Source organism: Pseudorca crassidens, chromosome 9 (assembly GCF_039906515.1).
Source record: "Pseudorca crassidens isolate mPseCra1 chromosome 9, mPseCra1.hap1, whole genome shotgun sequence".
NCBI lineage: Eukaryota > Metazoa > Chordata > Mammalia > Artiodactyla > Delphinidae > Pseudorca > Pseudorca crassidens.
In genome coordinates this window covers 16,368,784-16,393,993 of record NC_090304.1, presented here as the reverse complement: position 1 = coordinate 16,393,993, position 25,210 = coordinate 16,368,784, and the positions used below count along the sequence as shown (strand labels likewise).

Sequence of the window (25,210 nt, the reverse complement as noted above, 5' to 3'; positions counted from 1 at the left end):
AAAATCTTATTCCTATAAAAATATGTATACATAGTATTTTGCCTACAATTTTAGGGAGTTCAGGGACTCTTCTAGGAACTGCCTTGATTCAACCAGTGTGTTGGTATTACGGTCTAATATCTATCTTAGTTTGTCTATTTTTTTTTTTTTTTTTTTTTAGATGTTGGGGGTAGGAGTTTTTTATTAATTAATTAATTTATTTTTGCTTTGTTGGGTCTTCGTTTCTGTGCCAGGGCTTTCTCTAGTTGTGGCAAGCGGGGGCCACTCTTCATCGCGGTGCGCAGGCCTCTCACTATCGCGGCCTCTCTTGTTGTGGAGCACAGGCTCCAGATGTGCAGGCTCAGTAGTTGTGGCTCACGGGCCCAGTTGCTCCACAGCATGTGGGATCTTCTCAGACCAGGGCTGGAACCCGTGTCCCCTGCATTAGCAGGCAGATTCTCAACCACTGCGCCACCAGGGAAGCCCTGTCTATTTTTAAGTACTGAGAAAATCCCTCATTTTTGCCTTTATGATACCCACATTGTAATAATATCTATTGAGCTTCTACTTTGAAGCAACTGTAAGCACAGTTGGAAATGATACTGCCTCTGTCTGCTACAGAGAAATTTGTTAATTAACAGGTTTAGCTCATACATCCTTGAGCTTTTTTTTAAAGGCCCATACTGCCCAAATCATTCTAAATTCTAGGAGGGCAGTTTTATTGTATATTAAGTGGGACTGATATGTTTTAAGGTCAAATTTATGATATGATAGTTACATTTTTTATATGCTAAATATATACTCTATAGTAAATTGGGTCATCAAGACAATCAGTATTTGGGAGCATAATTTTACTATTTTAAATTATTGCAGAGGCTGATGGTATTATTTGTGTATTTATGTTATTGGACTTAGCTATGATTGATTTTAGTAACAGAAATTCCAATTATAAAATTGTTGCTGTGGGCAAATGGGATCTATTTTTCAATATCTGTTTGGTGTACTTTTTGGAAATGATTTGAGCAAAGTATGGAAGTTGCTTATATATCTTTAGTGTGAAACTCCATAAGGTAACCAAGAGCTCATTTTGCCCTACATAGCTCAGTTATTTTTTCATACTTTTATCTACCAAGTGAAGGCACCAAATAAAGCTATCCCTTCTGAAACTAAGGCTTAAATTATAGTGTTTTATCAGCCTTTATTACACATTATATATCAAAGACATTTGTGTATTTAGTATCCAAGAGACTTAAATACATTTACAGTGTTCCAGGCTCTGGAGAAGAACCCCAAGGCCTGCCTACAGCATCTTTGGCTCCTCTATCAAAGCATCTCAAGTAGTGTCTCTCAGCGGCAACTAAGTCCTCTGTGGAACACTACCCAATATGTACTTGTATTGTGCCTGTGACACTGCAAAAGTTGGTTGCCAAAGCTTATAGTCTTTACTGGGAGCGGCTCCACCTCAATCATAATGAGTAAACTCAGCACCCAGATCTTGGCTTCCAGATTGTTTTCTAATAAAGGATGCAGTGTTCCTTGGAGAAATGGCTAGTTCCAGGGCTGAGGCAGGGAAAATAGAAGGTGAGCCTGGGATATTTTATTGTGCCAGAAATCAAGAAAGTATCCAAAGAATAATGGGGATGTGTCAAAAAGACACAGAAGCCAGCTTGAAGGGACTCCCTCCCATTAATCAAATCTGGATAAATTGAACATTAAAATTAAAATGATAGAAATTATAATCTATTGACTAAAATAGGAAATTATGAGCCCATACTAATAATGATAAATAAATGCATAAATTGAAATTTTGATGAGAAAAATTTTGATGAGAAATTTTAATGAGAAAAATTTTGATGGAAAAATAGTAACTTTACAGTGGAGGAGCCAGGCAGACACCACCTTAATAAGAGATCAAATGTATCTTCATCGGTAATGGGACAATTGATAGGATGCAATGAGAAACACAATTTCATATCTATGATATTCCCACCAAGGATGTATAACCTGAATCTAATAATGAGGAAACATACAAACCTAAATTGAAGGACATTCTACAAAGTAGTTGGCCTGTGATCTTCAAAATGTCTAAGTCATAAAGGTCAGGAAAAGACTGAAAAACTGTTCCAGATTGAAAGAAGCTGAACAGACATGGCAGCTAAATGCAATGGATGATTCTGATTTGGATCCTTTTGCAGTAAGGACATTGTTGAGACAATTGATGAAATTTGAACAGACCCCAAGAATTAGAAGGCAGTAATGTATCAAGGTTAATTTCTAGATTTTGATGGTTATGTAATATTTAGGAGACTGCCTTTGTAGGAAATAAATACAAAAGGAACATTCTTAAACTTTTTAGTCTCAGGACCCCTTTATACTCTTAAAAATTATTGACAGCCCCAAAGAGCTTTTGTTTATGTGGGATATAGCTATCAATGTTTATTGTATTAGAAATTCAAACTGAGTAATTTTTAAAAGTAATTATTTAATTCATGTAAAAATAATAGCAATAAACACATTCTGTGTCTACGTAATGTATTTTTAGTAAGGAAAATAACTTTATTCTGAAACAAAACAAGATTCAGTGAGAAGAATGGCATTGTTTTACATTTTTGAAAATCTCTTTGATATCTGGCATAGAAGACAGTTGCGTTTGCAGATCTGCTTTTGCATTCAGTCTGCTGAGATATGTTCTTTTGGTTGAAGTATAAGAAGAAAATCTGGCTTCACATGGATATGTAGTTGGAAAAGAGAAAGTGATTTCAGTAGCATCTTCAGATAATTGTGGATATTCTTCGATACTACATCAAAACTCCTTAAGTAGAGGTTTCTTCAAGGTTAGTTGCAATATGGAATCTGAAAACATATCAATTTTTCATACTCAATTACCTTACAATCCGTTTGTCTACCTCCCACTTTGAATCGGTCTTTTGCCAATCATGATTTTGTAACTTGATGCATTGATCTTTGGAAAATATTGGTCCATGAGTTCTGCAGATCTTACAGTTGTTGGCACAGTCCCCCAAAATTACAATTATGAATATCACCCCTAATCTCATCAGAAAAATCTTTTCTTTCAGTCTCATGATGGTGGATACAAGTTTTCCAAAATTCTAATTTTCACTTAAAATCTCCAGTTTTATCATGGACAATAAATACTGTTGCTTGTTTTTCTTGAAGTGACAGACTTACTTCTTTCATTTTTTTAAGGTATGTCTGCCAAATCTGAATAAGCATAGTTTTTCTGTCAGTTGGTCTTTCAAGTAAAATGATGCTGCATGAAAAAAAGGGCTAATTCAGCTCATGACTCAATTGCACCTGCCTTTTCTCAAGACGGCCATTGTATTAGGTACACAGAAAAGGTGCTTTATGCACACTTCGCATTTTGTCACATGGAACATTAAAAAGATGTGTACGCAAGAATAGAGATTTAAGAAAATTACTTATTTTACTGCTTCATCAGGAGACATTCTTTAATGAAACCGACTTATTTTCTTTTTTACTGCCAGTATGTGAAGAATACAGTGACTTTTAACATAGTTAGGTGCTACTGCTTTGATTCCTGTTAAGATTCTAGCAGTTTTACCCATCATTGCTCTTGTGCCATTGGTGCAATTGTCACAACACTGAAGAAGGCAAATAATGTCTTGGTATTTCTGACTCTCAGGAACCCTCAGGGTCATGGACCACAGTTTGAGAGCTGCTACATAGAAGGATTTATGGGTGATGGAATCTTATCAGCAACTGAATGGAACATGGTTCAGGAAAAAAAGTTCCTTGTACAGCATTTGCAACTTTGCTTGAGATTATTTCAAAATTAAAAAAAAAATAAATAAACGATGGCCTTTCAAATGATGAAAACTGAAATTTATGAGAGTAATCATTTGCAAGTTTCAGCAAGGTACCAGTAAATTCTTTTGCAGATTAAATGACATAATGTCATTCAGTAGACTTTTTTGCATTTAGTTGATTCTCAGTAATTGATAACTATAATAGTTATTACTCCTGTTTAGTTGGTAGACTATTAACTGCAACCCTATGCATTTTACATGGAACCTCTGAGTTCCTTAGGAAGTCCTAGAGTCAGGGTGATTGGTGTCGGGTCCTTATCCTTAGTTCAAAGAGTACAGGAGGAGACTCTAAATCAAGCACTTTTGCTTTTACTTTGGTTTAATATATGAAGACTGTGCTCTTTTAATAATTTAAATGAAATTTTTTGTGTTAAATAGAAAAATGGTTCTACTCTTGACAAAATGTTGAACTATATTGATCTTCAAAGTATTAATTGCCATAAAGTAAAATACTCATTTCAGTAGCTGATACTTTAAATTTTATGGTGTTTTTTCGAAAGTTCCTAGTTTTGTTTTGTTTTGTCTTTAAAGAAATAAAAGCAACTGTTAAGCTTCCTTTTTCTAAATACCAAAGTGAGAGACCCAGATCTTGAAAGGAATACTTTTTCCTGTGGCAAGATCTCACAAAACCAGAGTGGAATCTTTTAAGAACAGAGTGACAGGTTGAAATAAAAAGAGGTCACTTAAAAAAAAAAAAAAGCACAATCAGCATTTTTAGAAGAAAGGTACTGTGTGATATTTGACTTCAATTAGTTCTAACTACCTTTCTCTTTGAAAGAAGGAGGGAGGAATGTTACGGAGGGTAACAAAAATATGCCTTTTGATTTCCAACTTGATTTTTAGTTCACGATTATCCTGCATGGAAAATTGGTCAGCTCTGGCTCAGATCTTACTGGTAGTACTCATGGCCCTCTGTATCTGTGGGTTCCACATTGTGGATTCAACCAACCACAGGATCATGTATTATGTTTATGATCCTGGGTTGGTTGAATCCGTGAATACATGGGCTGACTGTGGGACTTGAGCCTCTGTGGATTTTGATATCCACAGGGGGTCCTGGAACCAATCCCCCTGGATACCAAGAGATGGCTATAATTTCATTTCTCAAGCCAATAAAGAGCAGTAAGTAAGCTACCTCAAGAAAAAAGTTGCTTTCCAAAAAAAATAAATAAATAAAAATAACAGAAACATTTTATGTGATTTAAAAAATGCTGAGACATAATTGGAGGAATGGTGCCTCATATGCAAAACTTATGAAGACTGTTTTATTTTTTGATTTATTTTTGTTTTGGCTGCGCAGCATGTGGGATCTTAGTTCCCTGACCAGGGATCAAACCCGTGACCCTTGCATTGGAATGCAGAGTCGTAACCACTGGACCGCCAGGGAAGTCCCAAATGAAGACTGTTTTAGCTCTAAGATACTATAGTTAATAAACTATCTAAAGCAGGTGGATAAAACCATTGTGTCCTCTCTTCCCCAACTCAGACTCTAACTCAGAGATCTCCCATTTCCACTGCTGCCTCCCTTCTTTGGGCCCCTTCTCTTAGGACTGATTCGGTAGCTGCTGTGTTCTCTCCCAGCTGCCCGTTACTTTTTTTTTTTTTTTTTTTGCGGTACGCGGGCCTCTCACTGTTGTGGCCTCTCCCATCGCGGAGCACAGTCTCCGGACGCGCAGACTCAGTGGCCATGGCTCACGGGCCCAGCCGCTCCGCGGCATGTGGGATCTTCCCGGACTGGGGCACGAACCTGTGTCCCCTGTATCGGCAGGCGGACTCTCAACCACTGCGCCACCAGGGAAGCCCTGCCCGTTACTTTTGATAATAGGCTGTGTCCTCTTTGCCACAGCATTTCCTTCCTAAAAACAAGTGTGGTCATGTCACTTCCTAGCTTAAGAACCTCTGCTAAGTACTCTAACACACAGGATGACTTGTCAACGTGTTATAGGGCCGCCTTCATAGGTCTGTATCCTGTGCATTTGCACAGGGCCCTGTCTTTGGTTTGATGCTCTGCTGTCACCATCCTGAAAGTCTTAATTTTTGAACAAGGGGCCCCGCATTTCTATTTTGCACTGGGCCCCAGAAAATTATGTAGCTGGTCCTGCTTGTTATCTTGGCACATACAGCCTCCACCAATGTCCTTCTACAGAACTGTTTCTTTCTGTTTCTCTCTGTGTACCACCTACTCCATCCACATGCCCTTCCTTTTCCCCACTCTCTGCTTTTGCCTACTTCTCCTTCTCTGCCTGGCCCATTCCTACTCAAGGACTCGAAACCAGTGTCACCTCCTGTAGAAAATCCCACTCTGCAAGAGTGATTGCTTTCTCTTTGCACGATTTGTTTATGTTTATTAGAGCACCAGATGGGTTCACACACATTTCCTTCACCAAAACATGACCTATTTGCAGGTATCTGCTATTATTCTCAGGGTAAAGTCTGACATGTGGACACTACTCAGTGTGTACTTGAATTTAATCAGCCAAAACATACTCTTTGAGCTCCTATCGTGTACCAGGCACTATTGGGCTCTGAGTGTATAGTGGTAAAGAAAATACCAGACATGGACCCTCCCCTCACAGAACTGACAATTTAGGGAGTGAGGTGCTTTGCCTGGTGGCAAATGCCTGTGTCGCCTGAGTAAATGAATGAACATATGCTAAGGTGGTTGGGTCTTAGTTTCGGGTGGGCAAGTTTCTGCCTTCTTGACTAGCGGTGGTGTTGGAATGTAATAGGCACTGCAATACCAGAGAATCTTGCATTTGGAAGCTGTCCTTGGTTTATTTCATGACCTGAAAGAGGAGGGTGGAGACCAGCAGTGTTCTGTTTCTTTCATCAAATCTGAGACACCATTGATCATGAAATGATGCAGCTTATAAGCATTAAGAAAGAAAAATGGCCTATTAAACTGACACGCCATCAATTGTAAGGCATTCTGATTTCAAAGATAAAAAGAATAAAAATGTGCATCTTGGAATAGATAAAGCATAGTAATTCAAAGGTTAATCACAAGCAAATTGAGTGAAAGAAACACTTGGGACACTAAAAGGCATAGCTTAAGTAGTATATTGTAACCATAGATTCCATGGGTGATACAGTAATAAGTAAATCAGTCTTTAAAGTGGAGGTATATGTGCTTGGTCAGATTGACAGGGGATATGCAGCTGATGCAAAGAGGAAAGAGTTGATGATACAGATAATACCTAATAGCAGCCTGTGCTGTTTAGGAAAAAACAACTATATATCATGCAGTCATCTTTGTAGATATTGGCAGATACAGGAAAAGAAAACATTTGAATAAGACTTTACAGTTTCATAAAATACATTCTCATATGCTATGACATGTAATCCTCATAGGAATTCTGTAGGGTGGGTATTATTTCTTGTAGTTTAAAGCCTAAGAAATGGACTTCCTGAAGGTTGAAAGGCTTGACTGAAGGACCCTCAGCCAAGTGATGGAGTTGGCATTCAAGTGCAGAGCTTCTGACTGCATCCCCATGCTGTTTTGAACAAATTCTATGTCTTGGTCAGCTCAGGATGCCATAATAAAATATCATAGTCTGGGTCTCTCTCTCTCTCTCTCTCTCTTTTTATTTTTCAATTTATTTATTTTTATTTTTGGCTGTGTTGGGTCTTTGTTGCTGTGTTCAGGCTTTCTCTAGTTGCGGTGAGCGGGGGCTACTCTTCGTTGTGTGTGGGCTTCTCATTGTGGTGGCTTCTCTTGTTGCAGAGCACAGGCTCTAGGCGCTCAGGCTTCAGTAGTTGTGGCTGATGGGCTCTAGAGTGTAGGCTCAGTAGTTGTGGTGCACGGGCTTAGTGGCTCCGTGGCATGTGGGATCTTTCCCGACCAGGGCTTGAACCCATGTCCCCTCCATTGGCAGGTGGATTCTTAACCACTGGGCCACCAGGGAAGCCCCAATAGTCTGGGTCTCTTAAACAGCAGACCTTTGTTTCTCACAGTTCTGGAGGTTGGGAAGTCCAAGATCAAGGTCCTGGCAGATTCAGTTCCTGGTGAGAGCCTCTTTCCTGGCTTGTCTTCTCCCTGTGTCTCCTTGGCCTTTCCTAGGTGTGTTGTGTAGAGAGAAAGAGCTCTCTCTCTCTTCATTTTCATACAAGGTCACGAATCCCATCATGAGGGCCCCACCCTCATGACCTCAGCTAAACCTAATTACTTCCCGTAGGCCCCACCTCCAAACACCATCATATTGGGGGTTAGGCCTTCAACATATGAATTGGGGGAGGGGACACAAATATTCAGCCCATAATACTCTGCTTCCATAGTATTAGCAGTATCATCTTGTAATCTTAAGCATAATAATGTTAGAAATAATTTTTATATTTTTCTCACCTCAAAAAATAAAATTCAGATTTTTCCATTGGCAGGCCTTTTTTTTCCCTCCAAGTGTAGAAAATAAACATCTTTATTTGAAAATTTCTTCAAAGGTGCCTTGTCCAGGGGTCTACAATACCTGAACCAAATGTAGAACTCAGGGCTTAAAAAGAATGGGACCTATTCATGCCCTATCAGTAAAACAAATTCACATGGTTTAAGATTTTTATTTAGTACAGATGGCTGTTCTAGTTAAATAGGCTGTAATGAATAAAATATATAATAACCTTGGCTTAAAATAAAGAAATAAATACTTGGTTTGGGATGGAATCCCTGATGATGCTATGACAGATTTTTTGATTTGACTGAAAGTGAGTCTCTTCATCTGAGATTAAAATTGTCATGAATATATTTTCAAGGGCAATGTAAAAAAGAGATGGACCATGATTTGTGTAGCATCTCTGATAATTATAATTAAGTGGGCCTTTAAAAAAAAATGCAGTCAGATGAATTTTTCCCATCTAGGGCATAAGCACCTTTTCTCCAGAGCTACATAAGGGAGGTTTTCTCTGTGGGGAGATGTCTAATCCCAAGGGGCAGGGGTGAAGGGAGATGGTGAGGTTTGGGGGTAAAAAAGAAAACAGGAAAAGGAGTGAAGTTAAGTGGAAAGGATATGTTTAGGGGACTTGTTCTTTGTTTTCTCCTAAAACTTAGAAAAAGTACAAAAGACTCACTTTTTACAGCTCTAAATATTGTAAAACATGTGAAAATGGAGGGGGTTTTCAAAACATGCAGTACATTTTTATAGTTACAAATTGAATTTAATGAATTTAGATTTAAGAAGCTAAAATTGGTAGGCATTGAATATAGTACCATTTTCCCAAGAGTCTCTCCTCTCCCCCTGATTATCTTTTTCAGGGCTGGGGAGAGGGAGAGTGGTCCCATGACTAAAGTGTCTTCCACGTTCATCTCCGTGCCCCTGAGTTAAGCTCCTGCAGTACTTTATTCATGAGACTGGATGGTTTTCTAAGGTTTCTAATTACTCTAAAGTGTTTCTACTTCCATGTGGATGGTAGTCTAACCCAGGCAGGAGAGATGGAAGAACTGAGTTGTTTCCCAATTTATCTTAATGCTTTAAAAAGCCTAATGTTAAGTACCTTATGTTATTATGTCTCACACAGACATCTCTTACTGGCATGTAGTTTTATTTCTATAGAGAGGAGTTCAAGAAGTAGTGAGATGATTTTAATATTATCAGCTGTGTTGGCCTAGATGCATTTATTCAATCAACAAACATTTGAGTGACCTCTGCTATATGCCAGGCATTGTGCTAGGTGCTGGGAATACAAAGATAACAAATTGATTGTGTTTGTTAGGAAGTAGAGACTCTCTGCATAATGTATTATGGGAAGTGTTAATAGTGTTATATAGAAGGTCTCTAGGAGCACAGTCGAGAGGAAGTAAGTAGCTTTACGTTGGAGGCAATGGGAATCATGAAAATTCAGTCCACAGAGGTGGTGACACAACTCGAATCTTAAATGATGAAATTTATAATATGGAAAAGATGAGGAAGGATAAATGTAATAGGAATTTTTTAATGAATAGGGGGAAACTGAAACTTAGGGGGAAAGACAGATTGTTTATTTGGAGCAGATGTGTCAAGAAAGGAGAATCAATATATTATTTTTGGTTGTTATTAATAGAAAAATTATAAATAGTACATGAGTTTATATAGATTAGACCTCTTTTCTAGCATTCTCAGACCTAATATCCCCAGACACCCAGGGGAAAAAATGAGGAAAGTCTTTCTAAGACCTATAAGATTATGCTTAGAGCAAAACTGTTACATTTGAGAGATGTCGATTTTTTTTTCTGGTATTTGTATCAATATAAACCACCAATATATTATCCTAGTCTTCAGGGAAAGTGGAGAGATGTCACTTTGTTGAACAAAATGAAAATAGTGATGGCCAGACCTAGAAGTACGTTAAACATAAGGTTATTATGAATATGTTCATGACCTTTCTAGGTTTGAACATAAAAACGTGTTATTTTTATTTTATTTTTTTTCTTTAAATTTATTTTATTTACTTATTTTTGGCTGCATTGGGTCTTTGTTGCTGTACACGGACTTTCTCTAGTTACAGCAAGTGGGAGCTACTCTTCATTGCGGTGTGCGGGCTTCTCATTGCGGTGGCTTCTTTTGTTGTGGAGCACGTGCTCTAGACATGCAGGCTTCAGTAGTTGTGGCATGCGGGTTCAGTAGTTGTGCCTCGCGGGCTCCAGAGCACAGGCTCAGTAGTTGTGGTACGTGGGCTTAGTAGCCCTGTGGCATGTGGGATCTTCCCGGATCAGGGATCAAACCCGTGTCCTCTGCATTGGCAGGTGGTTTCTTAACCACTCCACCACCAGGGAAGTCCCACGTGATAGTTTTAATATTGAGAGGTGTTTTAGCTGCATCTTGAAACTACTTTTGACAGAGAAGTTCCTTCTCTGTCAATTCCAGACTTGAACTAATTCAGGATCCTCTGAGTAAAAATCAGCAATGTGAGTGTAGGAGTGGGGCACCCATTCTTAGAAGTGATGGACTGACTCAAGGCAGTTAGGACATTCATTGTTATAGCTCTATATTTATGAATAATATTTGCTTTCTAATATTCTACCATTGTGGTCATGTGGTTTTCAGTGGAATAGTAGATAAAAAGGGATGAATGGTATCAGCCCAGCTATTTCTTAGCTTCATTCCCCACTTTTTAAGCCAGAGCTGATTTTCTGCCCCCATTTCTAGTGAGTTGACTGCCTTGAACAGCTCATATCAATCATCAGAGGATTTTGCTTCTTAGTTTTCCGTTTTAGCCACTAGGCTGAGAGATAGAGGGTCAAGACCACATCGGAATCATTTCAATCTGGATAAAAGCGAAGGAGGGCATGATTATATTTGGCTACAACTAGTGGCTAGGATGCTAGCCTATCCAATTTCAAATATCAAAGGGTGTAAGTCAGTAGTATGGAGTATCTTTGCATATGGTATGTAGTATTCTAATAATGGGATTCTTTAGTTCTTTAATTTCTTTAAGAATTCACAACACTAGATTTTACTGTGAGACATTGAATAAATGGAGAGCCTAGAGGGAACGCCACATTGTCGTTCTTCATAAATTTAACTGAAATGTTGAATGCAACCCAATAAAAACTGAGACTAAACAAGTAAGGAAAACCAATAAACTTTTGAAAAAGAGTAGTAGTAAAGGAGCTCTGCACTACTAGACATATTAAAACTTAAAGTTAGAATAATTAAAACTAGGGCATTACGAAAGAACAGAAAAATAACATAGTAAACAGACTATACTTTTGGAATCAGAATGTGGGCAGTAAAAGCTGTCCAGTGGCTTTATACTCTCACCTCAATCACTCATTGGATGTGGATGTCACGAGAAAGGCATGATCTTGGTTCAGGCAACTCTCTGAAGCTGAGGCAACCCCCTCCCCCTGCCTCCCCCCACCCCCCACCAAGGGGCTGACACCTGAAAGCTGTCTGCTGATGATACCCCAGCAGCTGGGGTAACCAGAATGTCCTTGAAGGGGCAGTTGAGTGGCTCATCTCTTTCCATTGCAAACTTCAGATTCACTTGTTTGTATATCTTTATTCCACACACTTGTAGGGTATTTATTTTAACTTATCACAGCTCCTACCCTGGAGGAAAGACTTGACAGAGGCTGTCATGTCATGGGCCTCTGTGGTGGGCAAGGATCAGAGTACTCAGAAGTATGTCTCCAAAGGCTTTGATGAAGTTCTTACTCTTCCCCAGTGGTGGGCTGTTGCTGAGTTGTGGACTGGTAGTCTTATGAAGAACCTGGTAGTCAGAACCTTGTCTGACTTACTTCACTCAGTATGACAGTCTCTAGGTCCATCCATGTTGCTGCAAATGGCATTATTTCATTCTTTTTTTAATGGCTGAGTAGTATTCCATTGTATATGTGTACCACATCTTCTTTATCCATTCCTCTGTCGATGGACACTTAGGTTGCTTCTTTCTCTTGGCTGTTGTAAGTAGTGCAGCAATGAACATTGGGGTGCATGTATCCTTTCAGACCATGTTTTTCTCCAGATATGTGCCCAGGAGTGGGGTTTGCAGGATCATATGTTAGCTCTTTTTTGAGTTTTTTAAGACATATCCCATAATCTTGGGAAAAGAAATGTGAGGGAAGTCTGCTGGATTCTTCTGAGGAAGTTTTCCTCACTATAAAAGGGACATATAACAGGGATGCCCCATTTCTGTCTCTGAACATTGCCTGCATGGATGCTTGGAATGGCAGTGGCTCTCTTGAAGCCAAGAGAAGAGCCAGCCTAGGGGAATAGGAGAAAAGTGTGGAAGGACCCTGGAGCCTTTGTGACGTTGAGCAACTGAACAAAGCAGATCCCAGACCTTGTCCTCACAAGCTTAATTCTGGTGGGAGCAGATGACAGCAAACACATGCGTTCTTAAAGTATATAGTACATTAGAGAGGGGTAAGCACAATGGAGTGAAGTAAAGCAGGGAAGGGGGACAAGGAGTGCTGGGGAGGAATGGCTGCATTTTTTATTTTTTATTTTTTTAGTTATTTTTGGATGATTTGGGTCTTTGTTGCTGCACGCTGGCTCTCCCCAGTTGCGGCGAGCGGGGGCCACTCGTTGCTGCGGAGCGCAGGCCTCTCACTGCAGTGGCCTCTCCCATTGAGGAGCACGGGCTCCAGGCACTTGCTTCAGTGGTTGTGGCTCACGGGCTTAGCTGCTCTGTGGCATGCGGAATCCTCCCGGCCCAGGGTTCGAACCCGTGTCCCCTGCACTGGCAGGCGGACTCTCAACCACTGCGCCACCAGGGAAGCTCTGCATTTTTTACAGGGTGGTCAATGAAGGCTTCTCTGAGAAGGTAACATTTACTTAAAGACCCAACAGAGATAGGGGATGTGGAAAAGCATTCCAGACAGAGGGCACAGTAAGTTCAAAAGCCTTGAGTGTATTTGGGGAACATCCTGTGTCTAAAGAACTGCTAGGACCCCTGTGACCAAGGCTGGGGAGCAACTGGAGAGTAAGTGGGTGGAGATTAGTTCAGTATCAGGCTGATGCTGAAGACTTTGGTTCTTACTGTAAAAGAGATGGAACGCTTTGGAGGGTTGCAAGGAGGGTGACAGGAGCTGACCTATGTTAAAGAAAGAAAGAAAGAAAGAAAGAAAGAAAGAAAGAAAGAAAGAAAGAAAGAAAGAAAGAAAAGCCCACAATAGAGGCAGTGAAGAAAAGTTAAGAGAAAGTAAACAACGTTAACTGGACTAGAACATGGTTCAGAGTAATTCAGGTATAAGTTCAAATTTTTATTTATCTTGAAAAACTTGTGTCAGAAACCATTTTGCTTATCCTAGTGTGAAGACATAAGAAAGAGCTTACTGGAGGGTTCTTATTAAGTAATATTCTTTCCAAAAGGGTCTCTGAATTTTTTTTTTTTTTTAAGCGGCATATCTATGTAAGACTGTGCCATATAAGTACATTCACCAAATCCTGTGAGATCTAAAAGTAAATTTGATTCAGGGGTTGTGAGGTAGCTTTTATTACTAGAGAGAAATTTTCCTAAATGTCAGTATATAGTGCTAGTGTGGAAACAGTTGTTGCTTTCCTCAAATAAATAGATACATTTTATCTTATTTTACTTCCAGAATAAAGTTTTACATTCAATAAAAGGTATCCTTCAGCCTTTTGATTTTGGTCTTTTTTCTTGTGAATTGGTGGCTCTAATAAAGGCAGAGTTCTTTACTTACTTGTGGTAAATTCTGTGAACCATTTATGCTAAGACATGTCAGACCAGCTACTGGGAAATGACAGCCCTGTATCTGGCTGTCCATTACATGAACACGTAATAACTCATTTATATTCGAATAGCAGGTATACCTTTAACACCAGGTAAGGTATTTTCCAGGTCAGTTATATCCTCTCTTGTTTATTCATAGATTCCCATCTAGGATGGATACTTTTCATTGAGTCTAAAGAATCTCTTGTGAACCAGCTCTTTAGTTTTAGACATAAATCCTTTCAGATCAAGAACAGAAACCTCCTATGTGGATTACTGCTGTATATCCTGTGATAAACTGGCATTGACTTCGAAGGAAGAAAATTTTATTTTTGGAAGCAGGATTTTTAAATTAATTCATTTGAATTCTCATCAAGCTCCAAAGAATAAGCATTCTTGGAGACTTTATGGAGTGCCTCATGTATGCCAGTACATGGTAGTATTGTTAGTACTAAAGGTAATACTTTGGTACCTTTGATAGCACTAATGGTCATTATTACCTTCATTTTCACAAGAGGATGCTGAGGCCCATAGAGGGTATGTGACTTGCTCAAAGTCATTTAGCAAATAAGTGTGGAAGTCAAATTGGTGCCCAAGTCTGGGTGACCTCGCAGTCCCTGCCATCTTCTCAAAGCGGCTCACTAGTGAAGGCAGAAATCAACATGACGTGTTCCCTCAGATGAGTTTTGTTTCTCCAGGGTCTCATTTCTGAATCTGTTATTTCCCTTAGCTCTGTTTGGACCTTAACAGTCCTGTGCAAAGTAGAACACAGGTCTTTCTGGTATCACTTTGTAGCTCCATTACTATGCATTTTGTGTGGCTTTTTAAATGTAGTGATTATTCATTATTAACCAAGCTCCTAAATTCCAATATGATCATATTCTTTTTTTTTTTTTTTTTTTTTTTTTTGCCGTACGCGGGCCTCTCCCGTTGTGGAGCACAGGCTCCGGATGCGCAGGCTCAGTGGCCATGGCTCACGGGCCCAGCCGCTCCGCGGCATGTGGGATCTTCCCGGACCAGGGCACGAACCTGTGTCCCCTGCATCGGCAGGCAGACTCTCAACCACTGCGCCACCAGGGAAGCCCAGATCATTCATTTTATTTCCACTTTAATAAGGTGGATTTTTTGTTTTAATAGATCACACTTAAGACTTTTTCCTGAAATTATGAAGTATCAGTTTGCAATTAAAATCACAAACCAGTGATATTTAAAGAGTATATAATATTATGATATGCATCATGTTTTTTTATTTGTACCTAAGGGTCTAAAAAGTCATCATTATTGGTTTATAGGAGAACCAATTAAGGAACATTCAGCCAGCTCTGTGATAACATTGGAATTTTTATTGCAGAACTACTGTGTTGACTCTATATCATATCTTAGGTGCTCTCATGATCGCTTAAAATTATCCTGGTCTAAATTTCATATAAAACTTGGGGGGGAAAGTGTTTGAAAGGGTAATGTCATCAAATGCTTAAATCTTAATTTAATTAATTAATTAAATCATATATTAATTTTTCCTCTCTCCATTTGTGTTTTTTTCCCTAGGAGAAAAATTCAAAGTGGAAACAAAGACCATTGCTGTTGACTTTGCATCAGAAGATATTTATGATAAAATTAAAACAAGCTTGGCAGGTCTTGAAATTGGTGTTTTAGGTTTGTATCTTTTTCATGTTTACAGATTCTTCTTGCATTTATTGACTAGGACTTTCTTTTTGGATGTTAGGTGTTCAATTGGTGAAATGACTAGTGAGAAGAAAATTGTCTTGTTAATACAAGTGATCATTAGATGATATGGATCTACATACACTTGAATCTTTATGTTTTGGGTCATGTTTTAATGATGATGCTACAATTTAGGTTGTTTCCCTGCCTGCTGTATTTCCAGTCTCTCATTCTCTCTGTATATACTTAGATATAGCTATATCATAATAATCCTTTGTGGTGGGTAATGCTGACCCAGTTTTACAGCTGAGGAAATAAAGGCTTAGAGGGGTCTCAGCCTTTTGTTCAATATTACCCCCTCCCCAACGAGGAGCCTTTTTAGACATTATTTTCCCCTAGTCTACCCTCCCATGAGACTTTAATACCACAGATCCACTGGGTATCTTGTTTATGTGCTGTATGTATATCTGTTCTTTATACATAAAAAGGATAAGAGCTCACACCATACCCCGGAATCAATTTTTGTTCCCTTGGGGGGAGAGGTATCACCCCAGTTGAGAAGACGTGGCTCAGAGAGATGAGTGACTTGCCTAAGCTGCCGTAGAGACTGAGTACTGCGCATGGGATTTAGCCACTGTTTGTTTTTTCTGAGTCTCCTACTTCCTTGTGTTACACCTCCGCTACCTTATTGCCAAAAACGGATGCTTCTGCTGAGATGTGGAAGTATTGGTCCTTGTTATGGAAAAGATTCACCAGATTTTGAGGAAAAGAAAAAAAAAAAAACAGGCTTCAGAAAGTCACCCAGCATTCTCTGACTCATTTCTAGAAAGAAAAAGGGCATCTAGTTCAGAAAAATGTCACTTCTTCACTAAATCTCTTTATCCCACTGCCTAAATTGGTGGGAACCTGGTAATTGCCATTGTTTTCTTTATTGGATTATAAAAGGAGGAACAACGAAGAGAAAATACTTTTAAAAAATGTTTCTTAACCTTTCTTTAGTCACGACCCCACCTGTCTTCCTCATACTGTAAAAGAATGGTCTCATATAATTTCTTGAAAAGGCAATTTAAAAAAAGTTAGCCCTACATAGTGCCATTGGACCTGGGGTTAACCCTGGCTTTGATGTTATCTTTTCAGCTCCTGCCTGGTCCATGTCATACATCACCACACCCCACCTACCCTCACAGCTATTCTCATACTTACAGGAGAGCCAGTAGCAAAAGATGAATGAACACACAGGTCTAATTTTTGCCTTGTTCTTCTCTAATACATACATTACTCGGAGTCTTTCACAAGCTCTTCTTCCTTTAGCTTAACCTAAAGCACAGCTAACATCTGTAAAATTCTCAACTTTTAAAAAATTCCAAGTCAGTAGTAGCTGTAACTTCCTAGTTAGGATAGACACCGCCATAGTCCATCCAAACCCCTTTCAAACTAGTCGTGGACTGGAGAGTGAAGGCTGGCTTAGGCAAGGAGGGGGATCAAGGATCCCTAATGAGAGGAGACTTATTTTGAACTTGTGTTCTTGGAGAATAACTTTGTTTCAGGAGTGGTTCAGTTAATCACAGTTGGTCTTAGCTTTGTATAAATTTCAGCTGCTTTTCACTGGGTAACTTTGAAACTATAGCTACTCTGAGACTATGCCATTAAAATGGAAGATGTCAGGCATCAGGTTTGCTGCTGGGCTGGAGGGTTATAAAAGGCACTCTTCAGCTGTTCTTTCCTGACCCAGTATATAGAAAGTCTGCAGTGTGATTTTATGCACGATAGATAGATCTGTTAAGGATGAGGGTACATTGATATTTAGACCTAAGGGTTGATATTTTCCTGGGCCACATATGCTAATGGAACCACTGCTTTTGTAGTCCAGCCCCTTAGTAAATTGCAACCTGTGAGTCAGCAGTTTACACCCCTCTTTATTCATTCATTCATTCATTCATTCGTCAGTCAATGAACTGGAGATACAACAACGAACAGGAAAGCGCCTGGCTTTATGTAGTATAATGTTCTAAAGGGAAGGACAGCCCTAATCAAAAATAGTTACTTGTGGGCCAAGTGTTGAGATGGGGAGGGCAGGGTGTAATAAGAGGGTAAAAGGGATGATGGAGTTGATATGGGGAGAAATAATGGTGACTTGGCCTAGCCAGTGTTAGGAAAAAGGACGATTCCAGAAATACTGAGGGAGTAGAGGAAGCAGGACTCTACTTGTGAGAGATTGCAAGAGAACTCATGATGACCTTCAGGTTTCTGGCTTGAACATCTGTGTCAATAGTGCCATCTAATAAAATGGGGAATCCTGGAGGAGGAGCCTTTTTGGGAACGAGGATCATTTAAGTTTGGGGTTCCTCTAGGATGTCCAAGTGGGGTTGTTAAGTCGATAGTGGACATATGGATCTAGGTTTTGGTAGAGCTCCTAACTAGAGATAGAGTTTGGAGGTAAGTCATCTCTGAGTAGTAATCTCACTGAAGAAAGGAAACTGGAGCTAATCCAAGGAGAATGGAGAGAAGGTAAAGAGAAAACTGGGGACAGAGCTCTCTGTTATCAAAGGCTGCCTGGAACGTATAGTGTGAAGGAGGGATAATTTTTTGCACAAGTTCAGCACTGTCCACTGGAAGTATAATGCAAACCACACATTTAATTTGAACATTTCTAGTAGCCACATTTTTAAAAAGCAAAAAGGAACAAATGAACTAATTTTTATAATGTATTTTATTTTAACCCACTATATCCAAAATATTATCACTAACATGTAATCCACATAAAGTTTTTTGAAACATTTTGTATTCTTTTTCTCATACCAAATCCTCAAGTCTAGGGTGTATTTTACATTTATAACATACCTCAGTTCGGACTAGCTACCTTTTAAGTGTTCAGTAGCCACATGTGCCTAGGGATGGATATCTAGCTCTAGTTCATCTTGGCTGTCTCTCATCCTCAGTTTGTGCGGGAGAGCCATAAATATAATTTCTAGGTTTTTCTTGTGCTTTAACATAGCTTTCAACCAGGGGCAATTTTGCAGCGTCTGGCAATGTCCAGAGACATTTCTGTTTGTCGCTAATTGAGGGGGGAGGAGGAGGAAGTTCTACTGGCCCCTGGTGGGTACAGGGCGGGGATGCTGCTAAACATCCCTCAGTGCACAGGACAGACTCCCCCAGCAAAGAATGATCAGTCTAAAATCTCAACAGTGCTGAGGTTGAGAAACCCTGCTTTGAAGTTATATTGTAATTAAATACTTCTGATTGAATACTTATGGAGACACACACACACATACACAGACAACTTAATTTTTGATTTCTAGGTTGGTTACAGATCAATAATAAAAATAATTATAGCTAATGTTTACATACTCCTTTAAAGTTAGCAGCACTTTCACATACATTATACTATTAATTGGCTATACATTTTGTTTTCTTTCTACTCTACCAGAACTGTCTCCTTAATCATAAGCTTTGTATAATTATATTGACATTTATTAGCAGATATATTGCATTGTAATTTTAATTTGTCAAGATTCTTGAGGAAACTATTAAAACACCTTTATGAGCTAAATTTTATCTTATTGCTAGGTCATATTTCAACTCAAATCTTACATTTCTTTCTCTAGTATGGGTATAACCCTCTAGAACTTGTGGGAGGCGTCTGGTGTTGATGTTTTCTTTTTTTGTTTTGTTTTGTTTTGTTTTGTTTTGTTTTTTGCGGTAGGCGGGCCTCTCACTGTTGTGGCATCTCCCGTTGTGGAGCACAGGCTCCGGACGCGCAGACTCAGCGGCCATGGCTCACTGGCCTAGCCGCTCCGTGGCATGTAGGATCCTCCCCGACTGGAGCACGAACCCATGTCCCCTGCATCGGCAGGCGGACTCTCAACCACTGCACCACCAGGGAAGCCCCGATGTTTTCTTTTTTTTTTTTATGATTACCTGGGCCTATAGCCCCTTCACTTTCTTTCTTCCCTTTTTCCTCCCCATCTATCTAATAAATAATCTTATTTATTCTCCTTCCTCAGAACTCTGCTTAATGTCAGTCTCACCTTTATAACATTCCCTAAAATAACAAACATGTACATTGATTTCTAGTAAGATTTAGCAATCCATATTAAGTCATAGGAAAGAATTTTGTCTACCGAGTATTAATGAAACCAGTAATGATAAAAAGAAATAAAAATCACCAAGGTACATTCCATTTGTTTGAATAGCACTAACCACTAAAGTATAGTCAGTGCTTAATAAAGAAAATTAATATTTTCAGAATTACAAAGGAAAATGCCAAAGCTATTGGTTCTGAAAGAAACATTGTTTTCAATAAGATAAGCAGAAAGAAAATGGCCATGAATTGTGTGAATTTGTGCTGAAAGGTCACCATCACTTGATAAGACTATAAATGCGTAAGGTTGAGACAATGAATTCTTAACTCTGGTGTGTAAAATAAGTAAGCATCTGCTGTCTCCTCTCAGGCAAAGGCCAAGAAACACAGATTTGAGAAAACTTAAAATACTTCAGCTATTTAGAGAAAATGACATCAGTGCTGCTTTCAATAAGCAAACAATTAGTTAACAAAATATGACTGCTATAATGCTCACTTGATTCCTCAAGAGAGACTCTCATGTGTGTTCCAGATTGGTTTGGAGGACTTCATACAATACATCGCAGGAGGCGTAAGTTACCAAGGCCAGGGGAGTAGCCTTGCATTTAGAAATATGCCACAGAGAATACTTTTTTCAAATTTCACTATGATTTTTTTAACTTTTAAAAAGTGGCATTCTTTATTCTAGAGGTAAAAATAGAAAGGTCCTCCTGGAAAAAGATAGTTACTTGTTTTGTGATTCATTAAAAAAAAAAATCAACCATAGCTTTATTCAAGCTTTTAATTCATACTAGACCAAGAATTTCCCTATGCCAAATGCTGTGAAGGTCCTCTCCACCCATGCTATCATTATTATTATTTTTTAAACTTATTTATTTATTTATTTTTTGGCTGCCTTGGGTCTTTGTTGCTGTGCGTGGCCTTTTCTCTAGTTGCGGTGAGCGGGAGCTACTCTTCGTTGCGGCGCGCGGGCTTCTCATTGGGTGGCTTCTCTTGTTGCAGAGCACAGGCTCTAGGCACGTGGGCTTCAGTAGTTGTGGCTCGCGGGCTCTAGAGCGCAGGCTTAGTAGTTGTGGCGCACGGGCATAGTTGCTCCGCGGCATGTGGCATCTTTCCGGACAAGGGCTTGAACCTGAGTCGCCTGCATTGTCAGGCGGATTCTTAACCACTGTGCCACCAGGGAAGCCCATACTATCATTATTTATGTAACTTGTAGAGTCAAGAGAATCAGTTGGTACAGGGTGACAACCTGTGATGGCTTAGTTTCTTAGGCCTATTTATTACCCATCAACTTTTTCCTGTCTCTACACAGTGCCCATAATTTTATTAGGAAGCATCATTTAAATAACAACAATATGTATAGATAATAAAAGTCAGTTGATTGCAAAGAGTCATTGATTGCAAAATCTGGAATAGACCTTTTTATTCTCTTTTCTTCCTATGCCCTTCATAAATGAATAATTGTTCTATTAATGTATTTGGTGGGTTATTTTTAAATTGGTATCCTTCCCTTCTAAGCTGAATGCAAAAATACCTCTTGATTATCCTTGCCTAAGCAACCTTATGGATTATGGGAAATACTTGGGAAGCATTTGTGTTCTGTTTTTCTCCCCTACAACCTAGTATTTCCCTGAATGTTCTGAGATGGAGAATAGTTGAGTGTTGGGAATAAGTATCTTAAAAGATAGTTTGAGCAGAGATTAATAGTTAAGATCAGCCAACTCTATAACTGTTTATACTTAATTTTCAAAGCTTTTAAACAAAAGACCCAAGAGTATTTTTAGCTACTTGGGGAAAAGGACCAGTGATCTTCAAAATGGCAAACTCCCAGGTAATTAATTTGGTTGGGATCCAGAGATGGCTTCCTTATAGTTCAGTGTCAAAGAAAGAGGAAGTAGATGCCTAGGAGAGGGAGCCGCAAGCCTACAGGAACTGGATTGAGGAAAACTTTTCTAGGAACCCTGGGAAGGAAGAAATCTTGAGCGCACTGGGAAGTTATGTGGCTTTCCAGTCCCAATTGATGAAGGAAGTTACAAGTAGAAGAGTCTTGCTTCTTCAGAGGGTTTAAAAATATATAACGCTACAGATTATCTTCTTGCCCATTTCAGGAATTTTACTAATTAGAAATTAGTTTTAAATTGCCTTCTTTTGAAATGTAAATATCTCTGAAAGGGCAATGACATCTTCATTTACATCTTATTGGGATTAGTACATTCAGTTTACTGTCTCCTTGCTGGATCAGTCACCCTGAGGAAATAACTATTTTAGTTAACGAAAGACATGGAGAAATCATTTTGAAATGGAGAAGAGAGGCTTAAAGAGGAAACTGTAGTGGTAGGTTGGCGATTAGTTGGGTGCTGAGAGGGGACGAAAAATAGTAGGGCAAAATAAAGTTAGTTGAGAGAGCACCAATGATAAGTGTTTGGAATACCCTCCTTCCTTTTTTTTACCTGTAGTCCAGGTATAAAATGACTCAGGCTCAAGAAAGGACAGAGGCTATTATTCTAATGTAGGTAGGAAAGGATTACAGGAGCATGGTAGGATGATAGTTTGCAGAGAGGGTGGAGTTTCTCTGTTATTCCACAATATGATTTTTCATGCCTTCTAGGGGTGAGGATACTTCCCAAAACTTCCCCCTTGATTAAGGAGACAGTTCTGGTAGAGTAGAAAGAAAACAAAATGTATGGCCTCTTCCCTTATTTCTTTTTCTTCTCTGATTGCTATGGTTAAAACTTCCAAAACTATGTTGAATAATAGCAGTGAGAATGGGCAACCTTGTCTTGTTCCTGATCTTAGTGGAAATGGTTTCAGTTGTTCACCACTGAGGACGATGTTGGCTGTGGGTTTGTCATATATGGCCTTTATTATGTTGAGGTAAGTTTCCTCTGTGCCTGCTTTCTGGAGGGTTTTTATCATAAATGGGTGTTGAATTTTGTCGAAAGCTTTTTCTGCATCTATTGAGATGATCATATGGTTTTTATCCTTCAGTTTCTTAATATGGTGTATCACATTGATTGATTTGCATATATTGAAGAATCCTTGCATTCCTGGGATACACCATGATCAAGTGGGGTTTATGATCCTTTTAATGTGTTGTTAGATTCTGTTTGCTAATATTTTGTTGAGGTTTTTTGTGTCTGTGTTCATCAGTGATATTGGCCTGTAGTTTTCTTTTTTGTGACATCTTTGTCTGGTTTTGGTATCGGGGTAATGGTGGCCTCGTAGAATGAGTTTGGGAGTGTTCCTCCCTCTGTGTTTGTGTTTCCTTATATTTTGGAAGAGTTTGAAAAGGATAGGCATTAGCTCTTCTCTAAATGTTTGATAGAATTCGCCTGTGAAGCCATCTGGTCCTGGGCTTTTGTTTGTTGGAAGATTTTTAATCACACTTTCAATTTCAGTGCTTGTGATTGGTCTGTTTATATTTTCTATTTCTTCCTGGTTCAGTCTCGGAAGGTTGTGCTTTTCTAAGAATTTGTCCATTTCTTCCAGGTTGTCCATTTTATTGGCATACAGTTGCTTGTAGTAATCTCTCATGATCCTTTGTATTTCTGCAGTGTCAGTTGTTACTTCTCCTTTTTCACTTCTATTTCTGTTGATTTGAGTGTTCTCTCTTTTCTTCTTGATGAGTTTCGCTAAAGGTTTATCAATTTTGTTTATCTTCTCAAAGAACCAGCTTTTAGTTATGGATCTTTGCCATTGTTTCCTTCATTTCTTTTTCATTTATTTCTGCTCTGATCTTTATGATTTTTTTCCTTCTGCTAACTTTGGGTTTTTGTTGTTCTTCTTTCTCTAATTGCTTTAGGTGTAAGGTTAGATTGTTTATTTGAGATTTTTCTTGTTTCTAGAGGTAGGATTGTATTGCTACAGACTTGCCAGTTAGAACTTCTTTTGCTGCATCCCATAGGTTTTGGGTTGTCATGTTTTCATTTTCATTTGTCTCTAGGTATCTTTTGATTTCCTCTTTGATTTCTTCAGTGATCTCTTGGTTATTTAGTAGCATATTGTTTAACCTCCATGTGTTTGTATTTTTTATAGTTTTTTTTGCTGTAATTGATATCTAGTCTCATAGCGCTGTGGTTGGAAAAAATACTTGATACTATTTCAATTTTCTTAAATTTACCAAGGCTTGATTTGTGACCGAAGATACGATCTATCCTGGAGAATGTTCCATGAGCACTTGAGAAGAAAGTGTATTCTGTTGTTTGTGGATGGAATATCCTATAAGTATCAGTTAAGTCCATCTTGTTTGTGTCACTTAAAGCTTGTGTTTCCTCATTTATTTTCATTTTGGATGATCTGTCCATTGGTGAAAGTGGGGTGTTAAAGTCCCCTACTATTATTGTGTTACTGTCAATTTCCCCTTTTATGGCTGTTAGCATTTGCCTTATGTAATGAGGTGCTCCTATGTTGGGTGCATAAATGTTTACAATTGTTATATCTTCTTCTCAGATTGAGCCCTTGATTACTATGTAGTGTCCTTCTTTGTCTCTTGTAGTAGACTTTATTTTAAAGTCTGTTTTGTCTGATATGAGAATTGCTACTCCAGCTTTCTTTTGATTTCCATTTGCATGAAATATCTTTTTCCACCCCCTCACTTTCAGTCTGTACGTGTCCCTAGGTCTGAAGTGGGTCTCTTGTAGACAGCATGTATATAGGTCTTGTTTTTGTATCCATTCAGCCACTCTGTGTCTTTTGGTTGGAGCATTTAATCCATTTACATTTATGGTAATTATTGATATGTATGTTCCTATTACCATTTTCTTAATTGTTTTGGGGTTTTTTTTGTGGGTATTTTCCTTTTCTTGTGTTTCCTGCCTAGAGAAGTTCCGTTAGCATTTGTTGTGAAGCTGGTTTGGTGGTGCTGAATTCTCTTAGCTTTTGCTTCTCTGTAAAGGTTTTACTTTCTCCATCAAATCTGAATGAGATCCTTGCTGTGTAGAGTAATCTTGGTTGTACGTTTTTCCCTTTCATCACTTTAAATATGTCCTTCCACTCCCTTCTGGCTTGCAGAGTTTCTGCTGCAAGATCAGCTGTTAACCTTTTGGGGATTCCCTTGTACGTTTATTGTTGTTTTCCCTTGCTGCTTTTAATATTGTTTCTTTGTATTTAATTTTTGATAGTTTGATTAATATGTGTCTTGGTGTGTTTTTCCTTGGATTTATCCTGTATGAGGCTCTCTGTGCTTCCTGGATTTGATTGACTGTTTCCTTTCCCATATTAGGGAAGTTTTCGACTATAATCTCTTCAAATAGTTTTCAGTCCCTTTCTTTTTCTCTTCTTCTTCTGGGACCCTTATAGTTCGAACGTTGGTGTGTTTAATGTTGTCCCAGAGGTCTCTGAGACTGTCCTCAATTCTTTTCATTCTTTTTTCTTTATTCTGCTCTGTGGTAGTTATTTCCGCTATTTTATCTTCCAGGTCACTTATCCATTCTTCTGCCTCAGTTATTCTGCTATTGATTCCTTCTAGAGAATTTTTAATTTCATTTATTTTGTG

General features: G+C 38.8%; 1 protein-coding gene across 3 annotated transcripts in view; it reads left to right on the top strand.

Annotated features, from left to right (window-relative positions):
* Positions 1 to 25,210, top strand: part of HSD17B12 (hydroxysteroid 17-beta dehydrogenase 12) — a 189,510-nt gene that overhangs the window by 112,432 nt on the left and 51,868 nt on the right. For all 3 annotated transcript variants that reach the window (XM_067749340.1, XM_067749339.1, XM_067749341.1), the window contains exon 4: positions 15,519 to 15,626. In XM_067749340.1, the coding sequence (XP_067605441.1) occupies positions 15,519 to 15,626 (108 nt within the window). The remainder of the gene's footprint in view (positions 1 to 15,518; positions 15,627 to 25,210) is intronic.